A 25,770-nucleotide genomic window follows, 5' to 3' on the forward strand; every position below is an offset into this window, starting at 1 on the left:
GAGAATCTTGGCTATACTACTTCAAAGGGGGCTTGGCTTATAAATGGAGTTTCTCGATTGTGCAATTTAAAAGGTCCTTTCCATGCTCGTAGTACTCAGCTTACAGCATTGAAAGTATTGTACAAAGCTGCTCTTGTAGCTATTTCTGCTTACTGAATGCAGTTTTGTGGTCTTGTAGACCAGACTATGCAAGAAGACCGTGTGTCTTTACCTAGAGTATACCCAAAGTTCTGCTAAACCAAACTTGCTCTTTTAGTGTCTGTACTTTTATTCAGATGAAGCTTTCCTGGAAGAATTATTGGGGGAACAAAATGGATGCAGAGTAACTATCTAACCATGTAGACAAAACAACATTTTTGACTGCTTATAGAAGGAGGGTTGTTGCTTTACCTTATTGAGGATCTGTAGCTCAAGTTCCCATTGTTAGTAGGGAGTGTTGTCGTTTAGTCTTCCCATCCGGAGAGGTGCACCATTTCTGACAGCTTTTGAAGCTACTCCTGTCATGCCCAGGACAAGCTACGGGGGAAGAGGTGTTCTAGCTGATGGCATTGATCTCCTACCTCAATTTCTTTGCCATTCTTCACTTGGATGACCTGTTCCCAGACATCCTGTACATTTTATGCAAGTTAAATGATCACTCTGAATAGAGTGGTGCAAATGCATTTGTCAATTGAATATTTTCAGTTGGTCCTCTACCTTTTTCACCTCCTGGAGATGGAAATTATTATTGGGAGCTGTGCTCTGCCTGAGCCACTGGGCTGTCGTCATGTTTTTTTCTTATCTGGGCACTACTTTTGGAAGACTCCAGCGCCCAGTATTTATTTTTATCCATTCGTGGCATGTGGACATCGCTGGCTAAGCCAGCCTTTATCTTCCATCCGTAATTGCCCTCGAGTGGTAGTTGTGAGCTGCTGTCTTCAGCTGCTGCAGTTCATGTGGTGTAGGTATGCCCATAATATTGTTGGGGAGGAAGTTCCAGGAATTTGACCAGAGACAGTGAAGGAATGGTGATACATTTGAGTCAGGATGGTGAATAGCGTGGAGGAGAATTTCCAGGTGGTGCTGTTCCCATGTGTCTGCTGCCCTTGTCCTAGACAGTAGTCCTTGTGGGTTTGGAAGATGCTGTCTGAGGAGCCTTGGTGAATTCCTGCAGTACACCTTGTAGATGATGCATACTGTTGCCACCGTGCATTTGTGGTGGATGGAAGTGAATTTTTGTGGATCGGGTACCAATCAAGTGGGTTGCTTTGTTCTGGATGGTGTTGAGCTTCATGAGTGTTGGAGCTGCTCTCATCCAGGCAAGTGGTAAGTATTTTATCCTGACTTGTGCTTTGTAAATAGTGGACAGACATTGGGGAGTCGGGAGGTGAGTTGCTCTCTGCAGGATCCAAACCTCTGACCAGCTCTTGTAGCCACAGTACTTTTCTGGCTTGTCCAGGTCAGTTTCTGGTCAGTGACCCCCTTCTTTCTCTTTCTTCCCCCCTCTCCCCCCCCCCCCACACACACACACACACACACACACACACACACACACCCCAGGATAATGATTGGAGATTGTGATGTGAATGTCATGGGGCAATAGTTCAATTCTGTCCTGTTTACGATGGTCATTGCCTGGCACTTGTGACGCAGATTTTACTTCATAAGGAAATGTTGGACGGTAATTATTTTGATAAATTTGGGTTGCTATTAAAGCATGTTATTTAAGGAAAGTGGTTATCTACAGAAGTATGCATAACAATTGGCATGTTCAGAGCTAAACCCACTCTGAGGAATTTTATAACTTTGCAAATCTAATATATTGAGCATGTGGTTAATGTCTATTTCTGCACATGTAACATTTTTGTCTCCTCTACCAACATGCAAGATTTTAGATAAATTGGATGGTTTGGAGTGAGGAAACGATACCTTTCCGTTAAGCATGGAATACTGTCATCCAACCCATTTGCCCATATCAAACCTCTATCCGTGTACCAATTTGAGGCTAGTACCTGCTGGTGTTCGGCTATCTCCGCTTGGTGCTGTGACCTGAGAAAAATAGGAACCCTGCATTTGGATCAAGTTCTGCTTAAATTTTCTGTCCCTGTTTATTTTTTTAAAAGTTTGAAATGTATTTACTCAAGTGGACGTTCTGGAAGATTGTTCAACTTTGCTTCATTCCATTTTAAATTGAGACAATCTACTTCCTGTACAGGAGTTGGATGACTTCCTATCTGAATTGCACTAAGTGGTCGATATTGATGCAACCTTTTGTAATTGGCCTACAAATGTTTGTTTTTCCTTTCTTGCCCCTCTTGATCTTAATTTCCTGATTTCTGTTGTGCTGATTTGGTGAATGTGGCATAAAAGGTGACAAGGGTATCTGTATTTTAAAAACTAAAATGCTGGAAGCTTGTTCACGATTGGCATTTGAACAGATTAACTAAATCAGATGGTACGTGTACTTGTTTTGATGGGCGCGACTGGGAAGAATAATATTTATAGCAATGCTCTTGTTTCACTTGAAAGAAGTGATTGCTCTTGTCTGCGTAAATACCTTTTTATCAATTAGCTGAGCTGTACAGACAAGTAATGTTTGATCTGAGACCAGTGCTAAATTAATTGATCTTAGCTGGACAACGATACTAATGCTGTAATTGATCTTTTAGATTTGGAAAATTGGTTCTGGTTATTATCCCAATTGTCCTGGACAACTACTAGAAATGTATCCATCTGAACATTCAGTGAGAAGCGTATTGGGCTCAGCTGATAGTACTTGCATTTGAGTTAAGATTGGCAATATCTTTGCCACCACTGGCCATGTACAAACTTATTCGATTTTAAATGTAATTGGGTGAAAAAGATAACTTGGGTGGATTCAGGTGGTAAAATGCTTTGAGAATTTATACTTGAAATCCCCATTGCAGTGATCCAAATCTGAACCATTGCCAACCGATAGTGACACAAAAAGGGGAAACATGCTGTGCATTGTTCCACTGCCTAGTTAGAGAGGTGTCACATGGTGACTCCTCAAAAACAAAAAATTGGAGTCTTAAAACTTGAAAACAATTTGGGGCAGATAGTTGAATATATAATCAATTCAGCAGGTCTTGTGCACCAGTAATTCTTATTTTCATGTTAGTGTTTTAATATTTGTAACCTTTTTTAAAATTGTCATGTGTAGAAGCTTCTTTACCTGCATGTTTTGAATTTTCAGATTTTCCAGGCCTGTATATGTACTGCCACCTATCTACCTGCTAATTTAGATTTGTATGGCAAGCTAAACTTCCAAGACAATTAAGCGTGCCTCTTAATACAGATTCATCTGAATAACAGGCTATAAATCAGTATCTTCAGTTGTAACAGTATTATATTTACAACTAGCTGGATAGCCCTAAAGGCATATAAATCATCTTTTAAAAAGTTGGCATTTAAATGCTTTTCTGTATGCTATCTAGCAGGAGGCTGGTGGTATGTTACTATACAAGCTGGCTTAATCTTACTGAATATTGTACATAATTGTACTAAGGAATGTGAACTACATTTTAAAAGTTAACTGGGTTTTGTTTTTTTTGGTGGTTTAGGAAGTATTTTATCTGACATACACACCTGAAGATGTTGATGGAAATGTCCAACTTGAAACGGGAGATAAAGTTTCTTTCTCCATGGAAACAAACAAACAGTATGTATAGCCATTTTATCTAATCTGGGGTATACCTTTTGCAATTGTACCATGTTGCTTCACTGGAAAACGAGTTCTAAGCCCCGAGGAAACTAATAGCCATGTACTTTTTATGAATGTGTTTACTAGTTTTGTAATTGAACTTAAATGAGCGACCAAGTAACTCGTTCAAATTCACTCTACACAATGGAACAGGTAAATCTTTTCTATCAATACCCTGCATTAATATATGTACAACTTTGGAGAGAAATTCATGTCCTTTACCGTCATCAAGTCTTGAGCTGACCCCATATCTCAAAATGGAGTTACTTCACTTTCAAAAAAATGTCCATCTTCTATGTTCTGATTTGCCTCACTAAGTGCATTAGATGGTGTTGGTTTGTTGTAAGCTTCAATCACTAGGACAGCATTTTTGTGAGGAATGCAAGATAACCGCACAAAAGCTACCAGCTTGGCTTTCACCTTTTTAGCAGTCTGCCTTCACCTCCAAAGTAACATGTTTGTCGCCATGAATCATACTTCACTTCCACACTGTCTCCTTTGCAACATTGTTTTTTTCAGTCCTACAGTTACCCTCATAACTAGTGTTCTGTTCACGATCACTTCTCTTAGTTCTCCAATTTCTGACTGGGTTTGCAAACCCAGTGGGACTTGAATTTTTAATTCCTCCATTAATACACCTCTAAGGTTTTCAAATCTTGATCAAGCTTCATTACCCTTTACCATTGATCAAATGCTCTTTCTTTTTCTCTAGCAAATTCCACAAAAGCCTGATTCTGTCTCATGTCTGATTTCTAAACTTTGTAAGCTTCATGAACTAGCTTCATGAACTTACTCCTATGCATTGCAGCCTTAAATGCATCATAGTCTGCAGTCTGTTCGTCTGAAAGGGTTGAATCAACTCCAATAGTTTTCCTACTGAACATTCTGATAGGACTGTCCAAATTTCTTTATAGCAGCTGAATTTTGACATTGGGTGAATGTTCCTTGCCAACTCAACTTGGAGATATATCTTTTTTTTTTAAATTTAGAGTGCCCAATTATTTTTTCCAATTAAGGGGCAATTTAAAGTGGCCAATCCACCTAACCTGCACATCTTTGAGTTGTGGGGGCGAAACCCACGCAGACACGGGGAGAATGTGCAAACTCCTCACAGACTGTGACCCAGGTCCTCAGTGCCGTAGGCAGCAATGCTAACCACTGTGCCACCGTGCTGTCCCTCTTGGAGATATATCTGATGAATCGTCACCACTGCCTTGTGTTCCCTATTCATGCCTAATTCAAATTTCCAGATCCCCACCTCTCCACCCTTTACAATTCTTTGAAATTAAACAAATGCACATATCTCAGCCGATGGATTCGAAATCATGGGCAGGTCCCCAATTTATGATCTTGGCAGATCATAAATTGGGCAGACCAATCGCTTTAAAATAAATTCAGTTAATAACTGGAGGAATAACACAGCAAGATTTCATGTTTTAAGAGTTTTTTTTTATAAATGTTTTTTATTGGGTTTTTGAACAAGGTATATTTACCATTATGTACACAGGATAAGAAACATATATATATTACACACATATAGAAGAGAAGGGCACACCCAAACATACCAAAGAAAAGAAAATAGTACATAGTAAAAAAAAAAAATACAATAAAAAAATAAAATAGAATAACTGGTAGGGTATTGTGCTCCAGCTCAACAGCAGCAACTCTGTACACCTAGCAAAATTATTTACACATAAGTAGGCAAATATACATTCAGGTGCCAGAGATAATTACAGTGGGCGATACTCGGCTGTGTTTCGTGGGTTGTCGCTTGCTTCTCCCGGATGGATCTCGCTGCCGTCTCGCGCTCGCCTCCGCTTCTGCTGTTCCTTCCGTCTTTATTCTCCTCGTTCCCTGCTCCTGGAGATGCCATGCTCGTTTTTGTATCCCGTGCCTTCCTTCCGGCTCTCGTTTCCCCCTCCTCTCTGGTTCTCTTCTCTTGTTCCCTATCTCTCTTTTCTCTCTTCTTCTCCCCCCCGTGGTTCACCTTTCTGCCCTCAGGTTTAACTGTCTCCGCCCCCTCCCTCCCGGTCTATCTCTCCCTTTCATGCTTTGGCTACTTTCCCCTGATTCTTGGCTACCTGGCTATACTTCCTCTTGTTCGTTGGCCACAAACAGGTCCCGGAACAGTCGCGTGAATGGCTCCCACGTTCTGTGGAAGCCGTTGTCTGACCCTCGGATGGCGAATTTGATTTTCTCCATTTTGAGAGATTCCGAGAGGTTGGACAGCCAGTCTGCAGCTTTGGATGGTGCTGCTGACCTCCAGCCAAATAGGATTCTACGTCGGGCAATCAGGGAGGCAAAGGCAAGGGCGTCCGCCCTCCTCCCCAGGAATAGATCTGGCTGGTCCGAGTCATGTCATGTTTTAAGACATGTACTGTAATACAGATAAATACTATTGATTAAACACTTTTTTTCATAGGAAACCTGCACTTTAAGCCACAACTGAACTTTCCCGTTTTACTTTCGGCACTCTCGCAGGTATACTGTGGCTGTCCTTTTAAGTAGACAGCCAAATCTCCCAGAATCAGCCCAAAGGGATTCTTAGCTTCCAATGGTTTATTTTGGTTCTATATCTTTATTCAGCATGGTAACTTCTGACATTTGAACTTTCTCTCGCAGTGAAGATTTTCCCCAAAGATTCCTCCTCTAGCACAAGCAGCGCAATTCTTTCTCATTCTAACTCTCAAATTTGGTCTTTGTAATCAGACAGCACACCCCTATTCCTGTCTGAACCATCAATAATTTTGGCCTCTAGTCACTTGCGCTCTGACTAACCTAGTCTGTTTTTTCAGGGGGCATCTTTAAATCCCTTCCCTCAGAGCCTTTCTCCGTGGCAGTATAAATTGCATGGTCCTTGAGTTCAGGTAGAAATGCTGATTATCTATCATTGATGCCCCAAATCTCTCAGAAGTAAATGGACAGTTTATGGCACAGCTGTTTACAACCTCACCACCGTAACACTTTACTGGGCATTTTGGGGACTTGCAGGCTTTGGTCATTGTTGCCAAGTGTCCCTTGTTCCCAGTGAAATCATCTGAGGTGCCCTTTTTAAAATCTGAAAACCATGCTATCCAGGCATGCTGGAAGGAGACTGCAGAACAGATCGCATGATGCCCTTCATTTTTACCTTGGGATACGGTCCCAAAACACCACAATTTTTGAAACCTAATTGCAAAAAATTAATAATGGACCCCCCCCCCCCCAATGTCCATTCACACTCGCAGTGTCATTCATTAAAAGGATTTACATTACCAAATCTTCCACTAACTAAAATGTAGATTGCAATTTGAATTTTCTTTTGAAATGGTTTACAGTCGACACTTAATCTGAAATGACAACGCAAGACAAGTAGCATTCCAATAGTTTGGTACATGGTACATTAGAAGTCTAAAGTTTGTGCTTAATATTGTGACCATCGTGTGTCAGGAAATTGTTGTTGCATGCCATTCATTCTGAAAAGATTTGGTGTTCTTTAAATACAGTATTTGCATTTCAGGTAACTGAAACTAAAGATATTGCCAGCCTGGGCAGTTTCATTTGATGAACAATTCCTTCACAATTTTGCCTTATTGCATGAAATAGACTATAAACCATATTCCATTTATTAATTGGTCTGGAACCACCAAGGATCTTTGGAGTGTGCTCTACATGTCTTGCAGATCATTGTAGCAAGATCAACTATGTTAGAAAACTATTAATTGTTGCTGTATTTATCTTTGCATTAACTCTCTCAAGTCTTGCTATATATAAGTATAGTATTCCTGATTTTGTACAGAAGTTCAACCTTCACATGTACAGCAACTCCCTTTTTGTAAGTGTAGCATCTTTGTAGTATCGGTGTGGTCTATTTAATGTTCCTTCTTTAAAAGGTGAGATATGATTCCAGAAAGGAATAATGTCTATGCCTGAGAGATGGTAAATACACATGGTTGCTATGGTACAAAATTTGAATGGATAGTGACCTGTTCCGTTTCTTCTCTGAACGATGGGCTATTGTGTATTATTTATTTGTGTGAAAATTGAACTGCATTCAAGAATCAAGATGGGGGCATTAAACTTCAATATAATGCTTCACACTATTCTAGCTGGCATCAATGCCTTTGGGTAATTGTGGAAAATCTGTTTACACTTGGTGTATTTGTGCTTATGAACTGATATTTAGCTGAATAACTGACAGATTTGTATTAACTACAAATGCTTTTGTTTCTTAGTACTGGTGCTGTAAATGCTCACAACATTGTACTGGTGAAGAAGAAACCTGGTCGGTGTCAAGGTGTAGTTTGTGCCATGAAGGTATGTGTCCTCTTACTCATCTTCAATGAGGTAGCAGGAGTTGATATTTGGAAAGCTGATAAATCTCCATTTGAATGAAAACAACATGTTGGTTGATATTTATTTATTGTCACATGTACCAAAGTACAGTGAAAAGTATTTTTCTGCGGCTAAGGGAACGTACACTCTATGTACATAGTAGACAAAAGAATACACACATTGTACGTTGACAGTGGTACATCAACAAATAGTGATTGGTTAGAGTGCGGAACAAGGCCAAACAAGAGCAACATAGGATGTCATAAATAGTGTTCTTGCAGGGAACGGATCAGTCCAAGGTAGAGTCATTGAGGAGTCTAGTAACTGTGGGGAACAAGCTGTTCCTATGTCTTGATATGTGGGTCGTCAGACTTCTGGATCTTCTGCCTGATGGGAATGGTCTGAAAGAGGGCCAAGCCTGGGTGTGAAGGGTCTCTAACAATGCTGTCTGCCTTTGAGGCAGCGGGAGGTGTATGCAGAATCAATGGGAGGATGGCAAGCTTGTGTGATGCATTGGGCTGAGTTCACTACAATCTGCTGTTTCTTGCGATCTTGGACCAAGCAGTTGCCATACCAAGCTGGATACAGCCGGATAGGATGCTCTCTATGCCACATCTGTGGAAGTTTGTGAGAGTTGATGCAACATGCTGAATTTCTTTAGCTTCCGTAGGAAGTAGAGACCTTGTTGGGCTTTCTTGCCTGTGAGTGGACCAGGACAGACTTGATGATGGTGACCCCAGGAACTTAATGCTATCAACCATCTCTACTTCGGAGCCATTGATGTAGACTGGGGGGTGTGTCATGCTACGCTTCCTGAAGTCAATGATCAGTTCCTTGGTCTTTCCAACATTTTAGAGAGGTTGTTTTCGGTACACCGTGCAACCAAGTGATCTATCTCCCTTCTGTAGTCTGATTCGTCGACGTTTGAGATACAACCCACCACAGCCATATCATCTGCAAACTTATAGATTGAATTGGAGTTGAATATTGCCACACAGCTGTCTATGTACAGGGAGTACAGTAGAGGACTGAGCACACATCCTTGCGGGGCCCTGGTGTTGAGGGCTATTGTGGAGGAGGTGTTACCTATCCTGACAGATGAAATGAAAATCGCTTATTGTCACAAGTAGGCTTCAAATGAAGTTACTGTGAAAAGCCCCTAGTGGCCACATTCGGCACCTGTTCAGGGAGGCTGGTACGGGAATTGAACCGTGTTGCTGGCCTGCCTTGGTCTGCTTTAAAAGCCAGCTATTTAGCCCAGTGTGCTAAACCAGATTGCGGTCTGTTGGTGAGGAAGTCGAGGATCCAGCTGCACAGGGAGGGGTCAAGTCCAAGGTTGCAGAGTTTGATTATTAGTCTTGTTGGGATAATGGTGTTGAAGGCGGAGCTGTAGTCTAATGAACAGCAGTCTGAAATAGATGTCCTTGTCAAGATGTTCGAGAGTTGATTGTAGGGCCAGAGAGATGGCATCTGCTGTGGATCGGTTGCCGTGTTAGGCGAACTGCTATGGATCGAGACCATCTGGGAGGCTGGCGTTGATCTTGTCTCATGACTAGCCGCTCTAAGCATTTCATGACGGCAGATGTCAGGGCCACCGGTCGGTAGTCATTGAGTCACGCTACCATGTTCTTTGGTACTGATATTATGGTGGTCTTCTTGAAGCAGGTAGGGACCACGGGACGGGAGAAGTGAGGCGTTGAAGATATCTGCGAATACACTCGGCAGCTGGTCAGCGCAGGCACTGAGTGCTCGCCTAGGGACTCCGTCGGGGTCCGTCGCTTTCCGCGGGTTTACTTTCAAGAAGGCAGCTCTTGCCTCCGAGGCTGTAATAGTGGGTATGTGTGTGTACAAGGCTGATGTGGCAGGTGGCACTGGTGTATTGTCTGACTTGTTCAAAGCGGGCATAGACCGTATTCAGTTCATCGGGGTGGGATACTCCAGCCCAGAGATTCCACCTGGTCTTACTTTGTCGCCTTTGATCTCATGTAAGCCCTGCCATAGACGTCTTGGGTTTGTGTTGTTGGCCTGAGACTCTAATTTGATCGGTATTGTCTTTTGGCATCCCTGACGGCTTTCCATACGTCATAGCTGGATTTCTTGTCTGGGTCGTCAGACTTTAACGCCTCCGTCCGTAACTTTAGCAGGAAGTGAACCTTTTGGTTGAGCTAGGGTTTCCGATTGGGGAACACCTGTATCGTCTCTTTTGGTACACAGTCCTCGACACACTTACTGATGAAGTCTGTGATAGTGGTTGCGTACTCGTCCAGGTTAGCTGCTGTGTCCTTGAATATGGACCAGTCCACAGACTCCAAGCAATCGCGGCGAGTGTCCTCTGATGCCTCGGACCAGCACTGCACTGTTTTCTTGACTGGTTCAGCCTGCTGTTTGTAGGCCGGAAGTAGGAGTACCGACTTGTGGTCGGATTAACCAAAGTGTGGTCGGGAAATGGAGTGGTAGGCACCTTTTTGAAGCTCGTGTAGCGGTGGTCCAGGGTATTTGCACTCTGGTGGGGCATGTTTGGCCATAGAACACAATGCTGGAAGAACTCGGCACTCATCCATCACACCCAACTGCCCATCATCTTCACATGGCACCTCCCCTTTCAATTGCAATAACTGCCCTTTTTAACTCTACATTTAAGGCCCCTTTCAGGTTAAGCAGTCTTTCACTTGTGCTTTTCAAGTTGGTCAATTGTATTCGCTGCTGTCAATGTGACCTCTTAAGGCGAAGACTAAATACAGCTGGGTGACCGCTTTGAGGAAATCCTTCACTCGGTCTGCAACCTTCCTTAGGGGTTGGTTTAGCACAGTGGGCTAAACAGCTGGCTTGTAATGCAGAACAAGGCAAGCAGCGTGGGTTAAATTCACGTACCAACCTCCCCGAACAGGTGCCAGAATGTGGCGATAAGGGGCTTTTCACAGTAACTTCATTGAAGCCTACTTGTGACAATAAGCTATCATTATTATTATTATTATTATTATTATTCCTATTGTTTGCCATTTTAACTCTGCACCTTATGGCTGTCTTTGGCCTACTGCAATGCTCCAGTGAAGCTCAACACAAGCTGATGGAGCAGCATCTCATCTTCCAATCAGACATATTACAGTTGCCACAGATCTGTTGCGTTCTTCCAGCATTTTTCTGGTTCCAGCATCTGCAAGTTTTGGGGTTTGGCCATATTTGGTTGACAATTGCAAGGGCAAAATAGTGGAGAAATGTTATTGGATTGCTTATTTCAAAATAATTTGAGGACCATGAATTTTAATGATTGGAATCTGTAAAAGCATGTCCTTCTCGTGTCAATTTCTCTGCCTTTCTATTTTGAGAAGCAGCTCATGGACTGGGTTGCGGTAGTGTTCAAAATGGTCCTAGGTTTCAGTAAATTGATAGAGCTTTAGTGTTGGCACTAATGATGCAGGTTTCCAATCTTGGCCTAGACCAGAATTGTTGAGAGCTTCTGTCAGGCCTAATTCAGTGTTCTGGACTTCTGCACAGATCACCACATTTCTCCTTTCAAAGAAACCACCAGAATAGGCTTGTACATGTGCTCAAATTTCACAAACCCCTTTTCTGAAGATGCTTTTTATATTACGTCGAATACATCCGTACTGGTGTGCAGTTAGTATGGGAAGGAAGATTGCATGTTTGTTTGGCTAATATATGTAAAATCCAAACTGAGAAACTTGGTTAGAAAAAACACCCTGTACCAAGTTGTGGGGGCGGTGCAGTGGTTAGCACTGCGGCCTACGGCGCTGAGGACTGGGGTTCGATCCCAGCCTTGGGTCACTGTCTGTGTGAAGTTTGCACATTCTCCCTGTGTCTGCGTGGGTTTCACCCCAACAACCCAAAGATGTGCAGGTTAGGTGGATTGGCCACGCTAAATTGTTCCTTAATTGGGAAAAAAATAATTGGGTGCTCTAAATCTATTTGAAAAGTAATCTGATGCTTTGGCCTCAAATTGGATGCAGATATACATCTCATGATACTGTGTTAATGCTAATTCTTTATTGATCTTTAAAGGAAGCGTTTGGATTCATTGAAAGAGGTGACCTTGTGAAAGAGATCTTCTTCCACTATAGCGAATTCAAGGGAAATCTGGAGACCTTGCAGCCAGGCGATGATGTGGAATTTACTATTAAAGAAAGAAATGTAAGCAATGTAGCTCTATCTTGTGGGGGAATAACTATCTGTTTTGGAAGTATGAAAATGCAAGAAAAGCAAGGAACTTAAATTCTTGTTCATAAGGATGCCTTCTTAAGTAAGGGCACCACATGTACCTGTCTCTAATTATCCTACAATGTTTGTGATGTCCTAGTGAATATTTCCATGAATTCTGCAGTACTCTTAAGATTAATTATTTCTGACCCTGTTTCTTTTCCACTATGCCAATGGTTCCAAACTGTGGTCCACGAGGTTACTGCTCGTGGTCAGTATGTCAGTTGAAGAAAAAAAAATTACCCACGGAGAGAAAAAATAACTAGTACTTTTGTAAAAATGTAGCACACTAATCCTTGTTAAACTATTTTTGCAATTTTCTGTATTGTATTACTCCCCGCAATTAAATAGTGCGACCAGAGGCAGAAAACACAGCGCTGCAGCATGCGCCCCCCCCCCCCCCCCCCCCCCCCCCCCCCAATTTGGAGGGGGGTGGTGCTATGGAGAAGAGACTGTTGTGATGGGAATACCAATCCGAATCTTGGTAGCTCTAAATTTGTTGATCGGCAGCCAGCCAGGACGTCACGCAGTTATCGAGACCCAGTCACCCGAGCGAGAGGTGAGCAGAGCAGTAATCAGGAGGTGCGAAGAAGGCCAGGCAAGCGCCAGTGTAATGCCTCAGCGAATCGGGCAACAGTGGCCAACATGAGTAGGATGACTCACCAGAGCAAGAGGCCAGCCTGGCAGGACTGGGGAGCAACCAACGTGTTGAATTTCCTGCCTTTTCTGGTGTCGGTCATTTCTCTGATCAATTATGGTGGTTTCTATGATACTAGCTTGCTTTAACCATCCATTAGCATCACAGTTTTCTCAAAAATTATTGTCAACAGCCGGTTAGTCTGGTAGGATTTTGGCAGTGAACTCCTCACACTGAGGTGCTGCTGAAGTCAGAATGAATCTGTAGCTGAAGAGAAAATAAATGACCAAAATGCCATCAATTGAACCTCAGCATAGCAAAAGTAAGCAAGGGAGGAAAAAATAGAGCAGTAAACGTAAAGCGTTTACGTCCAAAAACTTACTGAAAAAAAACAGTTGTCGTTTTCTCCTTTGTTGTGAAGCTCTGTTGAGTGAAAGCTTAAAGCCTGCAAATCTTGGCAGTCATCTTGAGACTAAACATGGGGAATACGTATCCAAGCCATTTGAATTCTTTGAAAGCAATCCTGAAAAATTTCAGAGCAGCAAGAAAATTATGATTTTTATTAGTGACAGAAGTAGGCTTACATTAACACTGCAATGAAGTTACTGTGGAAATCCCCTAGTCATCACACTCTGGCGCCTGTTCGGGTACACTTGAGGGAGAATTCAGAAAATCCAGTTCACTGAACAAGCACGCCTTTCGGGACTGTGGAATGCATATCTACAGGCAGTGATGAAACAAAGGTAGTGGAGGCCTCATATTGGGTAGTTCTGCTTACAGCAAAGATAGGGAAGCTGTGCACATATAGGGAGGGAGGGGGTGGGGGGGGGGGGGGGGGAAGAGAGGAGTTGATATTGCTAATGGTTAAGGAGATGGTGCGTGTTATGCTGGGGGAGAATGCCCACAAGCAAATTAACGTAGTTTCATTGTCGGATAGCACAGGCCAAGTCAGAATCAATGAGATGGCCCACAATGTGAGTGATCGGCTAATAGCGAGAATACAAGCAAGTATTCAGATTTTATGCACTTCAACTGGATGAACACTGGACATTGCAAACATTTTACCTATGTATGGCATGAATGTAATGAGAGATACCTCAGGACCTTGTATTTTGTAAATTGTTGCCGCATATGCTGCAATGGCTGTTTTTGACATGTTGAACATTTTCATAATTCAAAATGGCTTAGATTGGGGGGAAATGTATAGGAGTTCGCACAGATGGGCCTGTGCAATGTTAGGCCAACACACTGGGGTTGTCACATGGATAAAAGCAGTGGCTTTGCTAGCAATATCCATTCACTGCAGCATCCATAGGGAGGGATCAGCTGCAAAGAAAATGCCTGCTGATCTCATGACCGTTTTGGAAAAGCGGTTAAAACAGTTCATTTTATCAAGACCTGGCCACTAAATTCGTGAATATGTGCAGCTCTGGTTGGCAGTGATCACCAACTACTTCCGTACAACAAGCTTCGCTGGCTCTCCTGAGCAAAGGTATGCTCACATCTTTGAGTTGCATGCTGAAGTGAAAATTTTTTCACTTGCCTCTGTTTGAACTCTCAACACTTCAGTGATTTTCAGTGGCTTGCCAAATTGGCATGTCTGGCAGATATTTTCGGTCACATGGAAACAATCTGATGTTCAGGAAAAATCTTGACAATTTTTCATGTGCAGGGCAGAATAGAAACAAGCCATAAAGAAAATAGAAGTGTGAGTCAAATAACTTGAAGTCAAATCACGGTTTGCAAATCTATTAGAATTTTTGAGCATGGCAGAAATGGCATCAGAGAGTACCTGCCAAGTTGGAAAACACAGCTACTTGAGTGCTTCCCTGTTCCTGACACAAAGCTCAACTGGATATGAAATCCCTTTGCGAGCCTGATGATATACGCCTCGCATGACTGCCTTATGGAACGATCTTGTGACAGTGCTTTAAGCTGCATTTCTCGCCGAACTATCTGACTGACTTTTGGCTTAAAGTTGCCTTGGAATACCCAGAACCGACCCACAAGGCAGTCAAGTTTCTGATGCCTTTTTCCTACAACCTACCTTTGCGAAACTGGATTTTCAGGGCTTGTCGCATTGAAGACCAAATATCGGAATAAGCTTAACATTGAAACAGATCTCTAATTGGGCCTGTCATCCTTGGGCCCTGACATCCAGAGTTTGACCTCTGTGGAATATCACCAGTAAGGGGTAAGCATTATATTTTTCCACTGGTAGACCTATTTCGGTAAATGTATTGTGATGAGTGCAAAGTATTTGTATGTGCATCATAAACTATTAGAAATAGCTGTGTTTTTTAATACCCCTTTTGATAAACAAGTTCAATCCAGTCAGCCAGGGGCTATGGAAAAAAAAAAAAAGAAGTTTAAAATGGCTTGCGTTTGGGGTAATGACCAGTAGTCCCATAAAGCAAACGGTTGAGAACCACTGCACTATAATATTCTACGACACACTGACTTTGGTTGAAATTGATGATGCAGGGGGAAATTAAAATGGCGAATCCCGTGCCTTGTATTTGATTGCAAAGTTATTTTGGAACCCTACAGTAGCCTGTGTCCATCAGAATTTAGTGGTTCATTTGGGCAGATTTCCAAAATATGGGAAAATTACAACAGTGTCCCTCCTTCCACTTCACCTTTTATATTTTCGTTATGAAAACATTTAATTATTATTAAAATTCTAATATATTTCAAATATAACTTTTGTATTTCCCAACTTTGGTTGAGACTGTACAAATATACTAAACAGTACAATACAGCTGCTTGCCCCTTTTTACTCGCTAGGCCCGAGCAGTCTTCCAATGGCTTATACCTGCAGGTGATCAGGTTGAGAAATTAGCATTCTTTGTTAGAGCTAGACAGAGGTTGCGGTAGTATTAATGTAACTACTGCTCAAACATTATGGGACCAACATGCAAATGTGTTGCATGCAAAAATTGCGGACTATTTGAATTCAACTTTTGTGAATGGTAATTTATAGAATTATGAAGAGTTCTGCAGTGTGGAAGAATCTTCCTGTTAATTCTGATCTCCCCTATTTTTTCCTTTTTAATTTCCGTTCTGCAATTTGAATTTTTGTACCTGGATAGTTAATGGGACCTATCCCTTTTAAGATGGACTTCACCTTCAATTTTTAAAAAAATGAACCTCCAGCAGGATGTGCTGTTGGGTCTGACACTAGTGATACTTCTTGATGGACTTGGCTGGTGGATAATGAGCTGTTTACATTCCCGGGGTCTTGACTGATAATCTACGCAGATTGGTGCTGACAGTTCTGGAATGTTCTGTCCAAGCAGGAAAGCTTCATCTGACTTTTAGTTTTGGTTTGATCAGAAATTGGAGGATCAAAGCCCAGATCTATGTCTTACCGAATGGTCTGCATCCAAAGTAAGTCCTTTTTCTCTGCACGACAAGATTGAACTGCAGAAAGATGCAGTCCAGCAGCAGCTGCAGGCCGGGTCAGTTGTTTAAAAATTCCCTTTTAAACTCTTGGGAACTCTGTTCATATTTCACACAAGCTGTTGGTCATTCTGGTGGAGTTGGAAACAAATAAGAATTGAACCATCCTGAGGCTGTTATTCTTGAGTGAAGGCCCAGCATAATAAAAGTGGAAGTGCCGCCCCACAGGAAACCCTGCAGCCTGGGAGTTCTGACAGTGTAACTGGCAGAAGATCCTAATTAGAAAACCAACTGGTGGCTTCAAACTTTGTTCGGAGAGGATAGCCGGTTACAGCAACTTCAATATCAGAAACGAGGGCACTCCTCTCTTTTTCCAATTTAATTCCTATCCGGGGGTGTGTTATCATAGAATTTACAGTGCAGAAGGAGGCCATTCGGCCCATCGAGTCTGCACCGGCTCTTGGAAAGAGCACCCTATCCAAGGTCAACACCTCCACCCTATCCCCCATAACCCAGTAACCCCACCCAACACTAAGGGCTATTTTGGACACTAAGGGCAATTTATCATGGCCAATCCACCTAACCTGCACATCTTTGGACTGTGGGAGGAAACCGGAGGAAACCCACGCACACACGGGGAGGATGTACTGACTCCGCACAGACAGTGACCCAAGCCAGAATCGAACCTGGGACCCTGGAGCTGTGAAGCAATTGTGCTATCCACAATGCTACCGTGCTGATGATTGGATAGTAAAAGGGGGGAGTAGATGATTAGTTGGCTGTTCTATTTATTATAAGTATTGCATGACTTAAAGAGATGTGTTACACTTACAAATCTGGTGCCTGTATGTCATTGGCACAGTCAAGGGCTAAAGATCTCAAACTATATGCAAATTACAGGTTAATTCACTTGCATCGGGACTCGGTTAAGATGGTTCTTTGTTCTCAGCTTCTTGTCGTTAAAGCTATCCTGGTGTAAAATGGGGATGTCTGATTTCAACACGCAGCAATATCCAATTTCAGTGGGTTTTCTGTTGGAGCCGTTGAATGTAATTGGTGTATTTACTTTTATACACTTCATTCTACACACGCAGTAAAATAGGCTATCGATCTAGCTTATCTTTTCAGTTTTGGAGTTTTCAAGAAAAGGACCATAATTTATTTTTCCTGATCACCATGAGTAAAAATAATGTTTTATAAGTGCCTTTTGGGGTAACTTCTAAAATAACTGCTTTTGTGAAAGCTTACAATGCGGCCTAGTAACTGATGCTATTTTTCTTTCCAGGGAAAAGAAGTTGCCACTGAAGTGAAACTGTTACCCCAAGGAACTGTTATATTTGAAGATGTTAGTATTGAACAGTTTGATGGAACTGTCACCAAAGTTATCCCAAAAGTATCCAGTAAAACCCAGGTAAAGTAGCCTACTGCAGACTTCCCCCACAGTCTGCATGTACGGAGTTCTGTTTGAAGTATTGCTTTGAGTTTTTGCCTGAGGCTTGAATAATCTGTGAAAGCACGTTTTCTCTCCAGTGGCAAAATGGCCAATTTGTCCAATGTTGATATTTGATCATGTTCATCAATCAATGGCCAAATCCATGATTGGAAAGAATTGTAAAAACTAAAGATGAAACTTTTTTTAAAAAACAATTTAGTTTTTGAATTGCATAGACAGTAGTTGCAAAATGAGGCTTGGGGAGGAGAATCACAAATACTTTTTTTCCCCCTTTTCTTCCATGGGTATTGCTGGGAAGGCCAGCATTTGTTGCCCATCCCTAATTGCACCTGAATTGAGTGGCTTGCTGGGCTATTTCAGAGGGCTATGAACAGTTTGTCACATTGCTGTGGGTGTCGCATGTAGGCCAGACCAGGTTTGAATGGCAGATTTCCTTCCCTAAATGACATTAAGTGAACTAGGTGGGGTTTCACAGCAGTCGATGATTTAATGCTCACCATTACTGAGACTAACTTTTGAATTCCAGATTTATTAATTGAATTTCAGTTCCACCAGCTACCATGGTGGGATTTGAACCCCGATCCTCAAGAACATTAGCCTGGACTTCTGGATTACCAGTCCAGTGACACTACTGCTATATCACTGTCTCCCTAAATGGAGAAAGCCCTAAACATGCAGAATAGTATTACAATAATCATTTTATGCAAAAGTACGTACTGGTCCTGAGTCAAGAATAACTTCACCTTGAGCCCATTGTACTTATGGAGAAGCTATGAATTCGGAGATAATTCGTATCATTCATTTATTGTTTTGCAGACTGATCCTTTGCCAGGACGCATCAAAGTAAACTTTGCCATTTCCAAAGAACTTCCCTTTGGAGATAAGGACACCAGATCTAAGGTGACGCTATTAGAAGGTGACCATGTCAGGTTTAATATCTCCACTGATCGGCGTGACAAATTGGAACGTGCTACAAATATTGAAATTCTAACCGATTCTTTTGAGTTGACTGGCGAAGCCAGAGAAATGGTAAGCTACCCTTTTAATCATCTGTATTTAACCCGAGTACCTGCTCAGACTAGATATTGATGACCTTAAGAGCCTTTAGTAATTTCAGGAAGGGTGGTAAGATAGTTACAGCTGGCGATAATGGACATGGAGGTGGGAGCGAGAGTAGTCTAGTTGAAAATATCTAGAATAATGTTTTGTTAATTATAAAGATCAATGAAAGCATCTTTATCAAGTTTTTTTACACTGAAGATTTACAGATTGTTTTTGTCTCTAGGGTGTGATTGCAGCCATGAGAGATGGGTTTGGTTTCATTAAATGTGTAGATCGCGATACTCGAATGTTCTTCCACTTTAGTGAAATCATGGATAGTCTCCAGCTCCACATCTCAGATGAAGTTGAGTTCACAGTTGTCCCTGTAAGTGCTTCAGCATATATTGAATACTTAAATTATGTCTAAATACCGATTGTCAGCTTCCCAAATGACTAAGCAAATACCAAAACCTGGGCCTCTGGTGCATTGCTCTCCTGGGGTTGTGGTAAAAGCACTACAGTTGACCTTTGTCTACAAAAATGAAGACATTTTACATGGTACTTCATCTCCAATGGATTGGCTTAGCTACAGTTGCTGTAGGCAAAGCAGCTGTTGTGTTCAGCAAGATCCCAGAAATAGCAATTGAAATACTCAACAGTTGGTTTAATCTTAATGGTGGTTGATAGAGGAATATTAGCTGTGATATGTGTAGAATGGTGCTGTAAGATCTTTTATATTCTCTCAAATAAGAAGACGAGGCCTGTGTTTAGCATATGACAGTGCAGCACTCCCTCAGTGCTGCATTCCCTCCCAAGGTGTCAGCCAATATAAGACCATAAGATATCGGGACAGAATTGGGTCATTCGGTCCATAAGTCTGCTCTTCCATTCGATCATGGCTGATATGTTTCTCATTCCCATTCTCCTGCTTTTGCCTCGTCTCTGACTTGTTAATCAAGAACCTATCTCTTGTCTAAAAGACACTCAAGTGACTTGGCCTCCACAGCCTTATGCGGCAATGAGTTTCACAGATTCACCACCCTCTGGCTGAAGAAAATCTTCATCTCTGTTTTAAAGGGTCATCCTTCAATCTGAGGCTGTGCCCTCTGGTTCTAGTCTCCCCAACCAGTGAAAACATCTCCATGCCCATTCTAAATGCCTCAGCACTCTTAAGTTTCAATTAGATCCCCCCATATCTTCTAAACTTCAAATACAGACCCAGAGTCCTCAACCATTCCTCCTATGACAAGCCCTTCATTCCCAGGATCATTGTAAATCTCCTCTGGACCACCTCCAGGGCCAGCACATCCTTCCTTTATATGGGGCCCCAAACTGCTCACAATACTCAAATGGGGTCTTGCCAGAGTCTTGTACAGCCTCAGCAGGGCATCCCTGACCTTGTATTCTAGCCCCCTCAAAATGAATGCCAACATTGCATTTGCTTTCCTAACTGCCAACTGAACTTGCACGTTACCTTAAGAGAATCCTGAACGAAGATTCGTAAGTCTTTGTGCTTCAGATTTCCAAAGCCTTTCCCCATTTAGAAAATAGTCTCTGCCTCTATTCTTCCTACCAAAAGTGTGTAACCTCACACTTTTCCACTTCGCCCACTCTCCTAGCCTGCCCAAGTCCTTCTGCAGTCTCCCCTACCCGTACCTCTACATATCAGTATATCAGCTGCAAACTTAACAATAATGTCCTCAGCTGCCCCTCCCATGTAGTTGATGTATATCATGAATAGCTATGGTCCCAACACTGATCCCTGCAGAACACCACTCGTCACCGGCTCTGCCATCCTGAAAAGGACTCCTTTATCCCCACTCTTCTGTCGGTCAACTAATCCTCTATCCATACCATTATCTTGCCTCTAACACCATGGGCTCTTACCTTATTTAGCAGCCTCCTGTACAGCACCTTGTCAAATGCCTCTGGAAATCCAAGTCGATCACATCAGTCTTTTAATTTCCTGTCTTCTCCCTCCCTCAAACAGCATGTTCCATTAGCCATTTTCCAGTCATCTGGGATCCTCCCTGACTGAAAGATCATCACCAATGCCTCTACAATTTCTTCCGCTATCTCCTTCAGAACCCTGCGGTGCAGTCCATCCAGTCTGGGTGATTTACCTGCCTTCAGACCTTTCAGCACCTCAAGCACATTCTCCTTAGCGATAGCCACTACACTCCCTTCTGTCCTCTGACTTTCTTGAAGTTCTGTATGCCACTGGTGTCTTTCACCATGAAGACTGATGCTAATTTCCTATTATGTTCCTCTGCCATTTCTTTGTTTCCCATTACTACTACTCTTGTCTCATTTTGCAGTGGTCCAATGTCCATTCTGTGCCTCTCTTAGCTTTCATGTATCAAAAAGGTTATTGCAATCTTTAATATTACCAGCTAACTTACACTTTTATATTTCATCCTCACCCTTATTGCTTTTTAGTTGTCCTCTGCTTCTTTTGCTTTTATGCTGACCCTGACTTACCTTGTCAGCCATGGATGCCTCGTCCTCCCCTCGGCATGTTTCCTCTTCCTTTCTTGTGCAGTTGTCTGTTCCTGAATGAGTGCAACTTCCACAGTTTATTACTTGGTCATATGTTGGGTAGAAATTGAAGATGAACCTTTATAATGCTAATCTTCTAACGCTAGCAAGCTGATTGGCCTTCAAATTGTTTTCTTAAAATTTAAATTTTCTGATCCCAAAGCATTAATTTTGTTTTTAACTATCCTCCCGTATGGCTACGAGACTTAGTAGCCTAAGTGTTGGGTATTAGCTTTATCCATTAGTAATGAAAATGTTTTTTCTCCTTTTTAAAGGATGTACTTTCAGCCCAGAGGAACCATGCAATTCGTATTAAAAAACTTCCAAAAGGAACAGTGTCCTTTCACACGCAATCTGAGCAGCGTTACTTTGGGATGGTGGATAAAGAAGCTACTGGTTCAATATCTAAATCCACCAGCCCAGCCAAGGGTAAAGAAAAGGTAATCCGAATTGGAGTAATGTAAATTCAGGCCTGCAGATGATTCTGTATGATGTGAATGCGAGACTTATGGGGAAACTCTTCCCAGACTGTTTAATTTTGCCCTATTGCAATATGATAACATAGCATGTATGATTTTTGGAGAAAATTCAGAACTTGAACTCATTGAAGTTTAAATATTGTGCCTGCTTTAGAAATGTTGACACTGTTGTTAGGAATATCCCTGGAGCAATGTTAGATTCAATTTCTAGTTGGGATGAAGAACTTGTAGGGTAACGGACAAAAAAGCAGGGGCATGTGGGACGAAGCACGATTGGTTGAGTACCTTCTTGCTGTAAGTTTCCATGATTCTATGAAAGACTTGTTTGATGGACTGTCTCAAAATAGCTCACTTTTTTCTGGGAGGTAGGGATCTGCATGCCATGATACTGCTATAATTACTAGAGCCACAGTTCTTTCGCCTTGCTAATTATTTTCAGTCCTGTGCACCAGTGGAATTTGGAAATAAGTTCGCAGTTCAATTTCTAGTTGATGGCTAACTGGGATTTTATGGGGATTATGCTCCAAAGCATTCTTGTTTGCCTTACAAATGGGGGCAGTGTCATAGTGCCTGTTACTAAGCTAGTAATCCAGAAGCCTGTGTAAATGGGGAATTTAGGTACCACCATAGCCGGTTGAGAATATTAATTCAATAAATATGGAATGAAAGGCTGTGCTGACTTGTCATTAAAAACCCATCAGATTAATTAAAGATTATTTTGGAAATAACATTCAAGGCTATGGGCCAAATGGGATTAGTTGGGCAGGTCAGGTGTCTTTCATGAGTCAGTGCAGACTGGATGGAACAAAGGGCCTCTTCTGCACTGTATTATCCTGTTAAGCAAATTTGCTGTCTTTAATCTGGTCTGACCTATATATGCCACCAAACCTACAGCAATGGTTGAATGCCCTCGAAAATGGGTGTAGTCATTTGCTTAATAGAAATAAGAAATTGGGCAATAAATACTGACCTAATACTAGCATTGCCCACAAGTTTATTTTGGAAGGGACAACCGAATAGATGGTATCAATCTTGGTGGCAAAAATGTGCATTAAAACTGTTTTGTCTCTTCCAATTCCATTTTAAATGTTCCTGCTGTATTCCTCTCTAATTGGAGGTATGTACACAGCCCCTTTCAAATTGTTAACGCTGTTGCCTTAAGCCACAAGAAGAGGCACAATAACACCCTGGGACTGCCCACAATTAAAGCCACCAATGGGTAAAAACTCCTGGCCCCTGAACACCACACTTGAAACAATTCTGGTGCCTTTTCTCTCTACTTACCCATGGTCTAGTTTAGTTTACAGTAATTATTGTGCTATGATAAGCTGCTGCCTTGGATTTATTTGTTCTGAGTGCAGGTGAAAATGTTTACAATCAGCATCACAACCCTTTGTTCAGAAAATATATTGCTAAAGATGGAAGTTAGGGGTGAGGGAAGGAAATGACCTGTTACAAAGTTCATGGCATGATGTATCCTCGTGATTAGAGTGGCTTGTTGATGTTTGATCAGTGTTTTGTTATCTTCCCCTCTCCAAATCCTTGCTTCTGTACCATTCTACCAATTATTTTTTTCCTCGCCTCTTAATTTGTCTTGTGGTTGGGTCAGGGAGGAAGGAAGTCCTGGAACTGAGTTTCTTTGGATGCAGAGTTGTAGGATAGGAGGTTAATCTTCTGGAATGAGTTTTTCTTGAAATCATAGATCTTAAGTTTGTGGCGTAATTAAATTCAGACGGTGCTGGATCAGTAACTTCAGGGGATCTTGTGGACTCGGGTGCTGAGGTATGAAAAGAACAAGCTTTAATTAAAAACCTCTTGTTTACCTATTTCTCAGTTAAAAGCCATGTAAATCAATTAAGCAAAGTATTTCTTCCATTGACCCAATTTGGAAGTTTGTCCCTTTGGTAATGAGACAACTCTTACAAGAATTGGATCTCTTCATTATATTTACCAGCCACAACCTTGCCCTCATGTAATATTTCACATCTAGTCTTCGTACTTTGGTCCGATTAAAATCTCCCTTTCTTTTTTGTGTTATGTTGCTTGTTCAGAAAAAAGAAAAGGTATGAAAATTATTTCAAATACTGTTCGTTAGATCAGCAGTAAGGTGCATGTTGCTTTTCACTACTGTGTATGTTTGGGTTGTGAAGCTTTAGCTGTTTTGAGGTGGCAGGTGGGACTTGGGCATGGTTTGGCCAGAGTAATTTATTTTAATATTTAATTGAATCCTTTTGTGAAAACCACATTTAAGAGTATTGAATTAGGCATTTGCAGATTTCAAAATGGTGAATTGAGGGCGTTTCTCTGAACTAGCTATTAGCTCACATTGGTTTAACCTAAGTGCATGATGTGACATTTGTGGATTGCATTCTGCGTAACTGAATGAACTTTACAAAAACATACTTTTAACTTTACTAATTTCCATGTAGTATAAATATCCTGTGCAAGGTGAAACTGGGGTAAAATGGATTATTTGCCAAACATGTAATTGGCATTCTTTGCAAGATGAATAATTTTGTAAATTACATTGAGTTCACAAAAGCTGTTCTCCTTGAATAAAGCTAAAATTAGATGAATGTAGTCATAAATTCTATTTTCCTTGTGTTTTACAGTAGAACGCCTAACCATGTTCTCTTTTAAATGTGCAGGGATAACACTAGGCAAAGTTGTCCCATCTGGTGTTGAGCTGAGTAAATATTAAGATTTTGTGCTCTTTACTAGCTTCTGAATTGGCTTCCATGTCTTAGACAGGATGTCAACTTGTGGGACTGGTGTGAAGCCACTGGCTGATTGTCCTGTATTTCGGCATTTTCAGGGACTTTTGTTTTGTCTTTTCAGTACAGATTTGGCTGTCTGAATTATCACTCCAACATGTCCTCTAACTCCTTGTGCAATCAGGTTGTTCAAGATTCCAATTCTGTAAGCAAATGAGTAAATCATGAGTCTTGCCGTTGACAGGACCTGAGTCTAGTGTTAGTTATCTTTTGCAATGTTCTATTTTTGAAATGACTGATCATGGTTTTTTATATAAAGGTGGCTAGTTTGAGCGTGGAATATTGGGAGGCAGTGGTGTAGTGGTATTGTCACTGGTTTAGTAAACCAGCGACCCAGAGTAATCTCACCACTGCAGATGAAATTTGATTTCAATACAAAATTGGGAACGAAGTCTGTCAATGTCGTAAAAACCCTTCTGGTTCAGTAATGTCCTTTTTAGGGAAGGAAATCTGCCATTGTTAGCTGGTCTGGCTTACATGTGACTCCAGACCCACAGCAATGTGGTTGACTCTTAACTGCCCCATCAAGGGCAATTAGGGGTGGCCAATGGGGCGGCACAGTGGCCCAGTGGTTACAACACATGCCTATGGCACTGAGGATCCGGGTTTGATCCTGGATCACTGTATGGAGTTTGCAAATTCTCCCCGTGTCTGTGGGTTTCACCCCCACAACCCAAAAATGTGCAGATTAGGTGGGTTGGCCATGCTAAATTGCCCCTTAATTGGGGGGAAAAAAATAATTGGGTACTCTATATAAAAATTTAAAAAAAATGTTTTAAAAGGTGGCCAATAAATGGCACTGCCCATGTCCCATGAATGGGGGAAAAAGTGATCCCATTTCCTCTTTGCTGCATATTTTAATTTTTTGGGGGATTGTAGAGTTGGCAAAATGACTTTATCATAGAATTTCATAGTGCAGAAGGAGGCCACTTGGCCCATCGGGTCTGCACCGGCCCTTGGAAAGAGCACCCTACGCAAGCCCACACCTCCACCCTATCCCCGCAACCCAGTAACCCCATACTAGTCTTTTGAACACTAAGGGCAATTTAACATGACCAATCCATCTAACCCGCACATCTTTGGACTGTGGGAGGAAACCGGAGCACCTGGCGGAAACCCATGCAGACACGGGGAGAATGTGCAGACTCCATACAGACAGTGACCAAGCGGGGAATCGAACCTGGGACCCTGGAGCTGTGAAGTAACTGTGCTAA

General features: G+C 41.9%; 1 protein-coding gene across 9 annotated transcripts in view; it reads left to right on the forward strand.

Moving 5' to 3' along the window:
* Positions 1-25,770, forward strand: part of csde1 (cold shock domain containing E1, RNA-binding) — a 129,914-nt gene that overhangs the window by 68,427 nt on the left and 35,717 nt on the right. For 5 of the 9 annotated variants that reach the window (XM_038819946.1, XM_038819940.1, XM_038819943.1 and 2 more), the window contains 8 exons: positions 3,564-3,661; positions 7,918-7,999; positions 12,038-12,166; positions 17,557-17,682; positions 18,541-18,753; positions 19,010-19,150; positions 21,579-21,743; positions 23,834-23,845. In XM_038819946.1, coding sequence (XP_038675874.1) covers positions 3,564-3,661; positions 7,918-7,999; positions 12,038-12,166; positions 17,557-17,682; positions 18,541-18,753; positions 19,010-19,150; positions 21,579-21,743; positions 23,834-23,845 — 966 coding nt within the window. The remainder of the gene's footprint in view (positions 1-3,563; positions 3,662-7,917; positions 8,000-12,037; positions 12,167-17,556; positions 17,683-18,540; positions 18,754-19,009; positions 19,151-21,578; positions 21,744-23,833; positions 23,846-25,770) is intronic. The other 4 variants (XM_038819942.1, XM_038819944.1, XM_038819947.1 and 1 more) reach the window with 3 other exon arrangements.

The sequence above is a fragment of the Scyliorhinus canicula genome, chromosome 15 (genome assembly GCF_902713615.1).
Source record: "Scyliorhinus canicula chromosome 15, sScyCan1.1, whole genome shotgun sequence".
Taxonomy (NCBI): domain Eukaryota; kingdom Metazoa; phylum Chordata; class Chondrichthyes; order Carcharhiniformes; family Scyliorhinidae; genus Scyliorhinus; species Scyliorhinus canicula.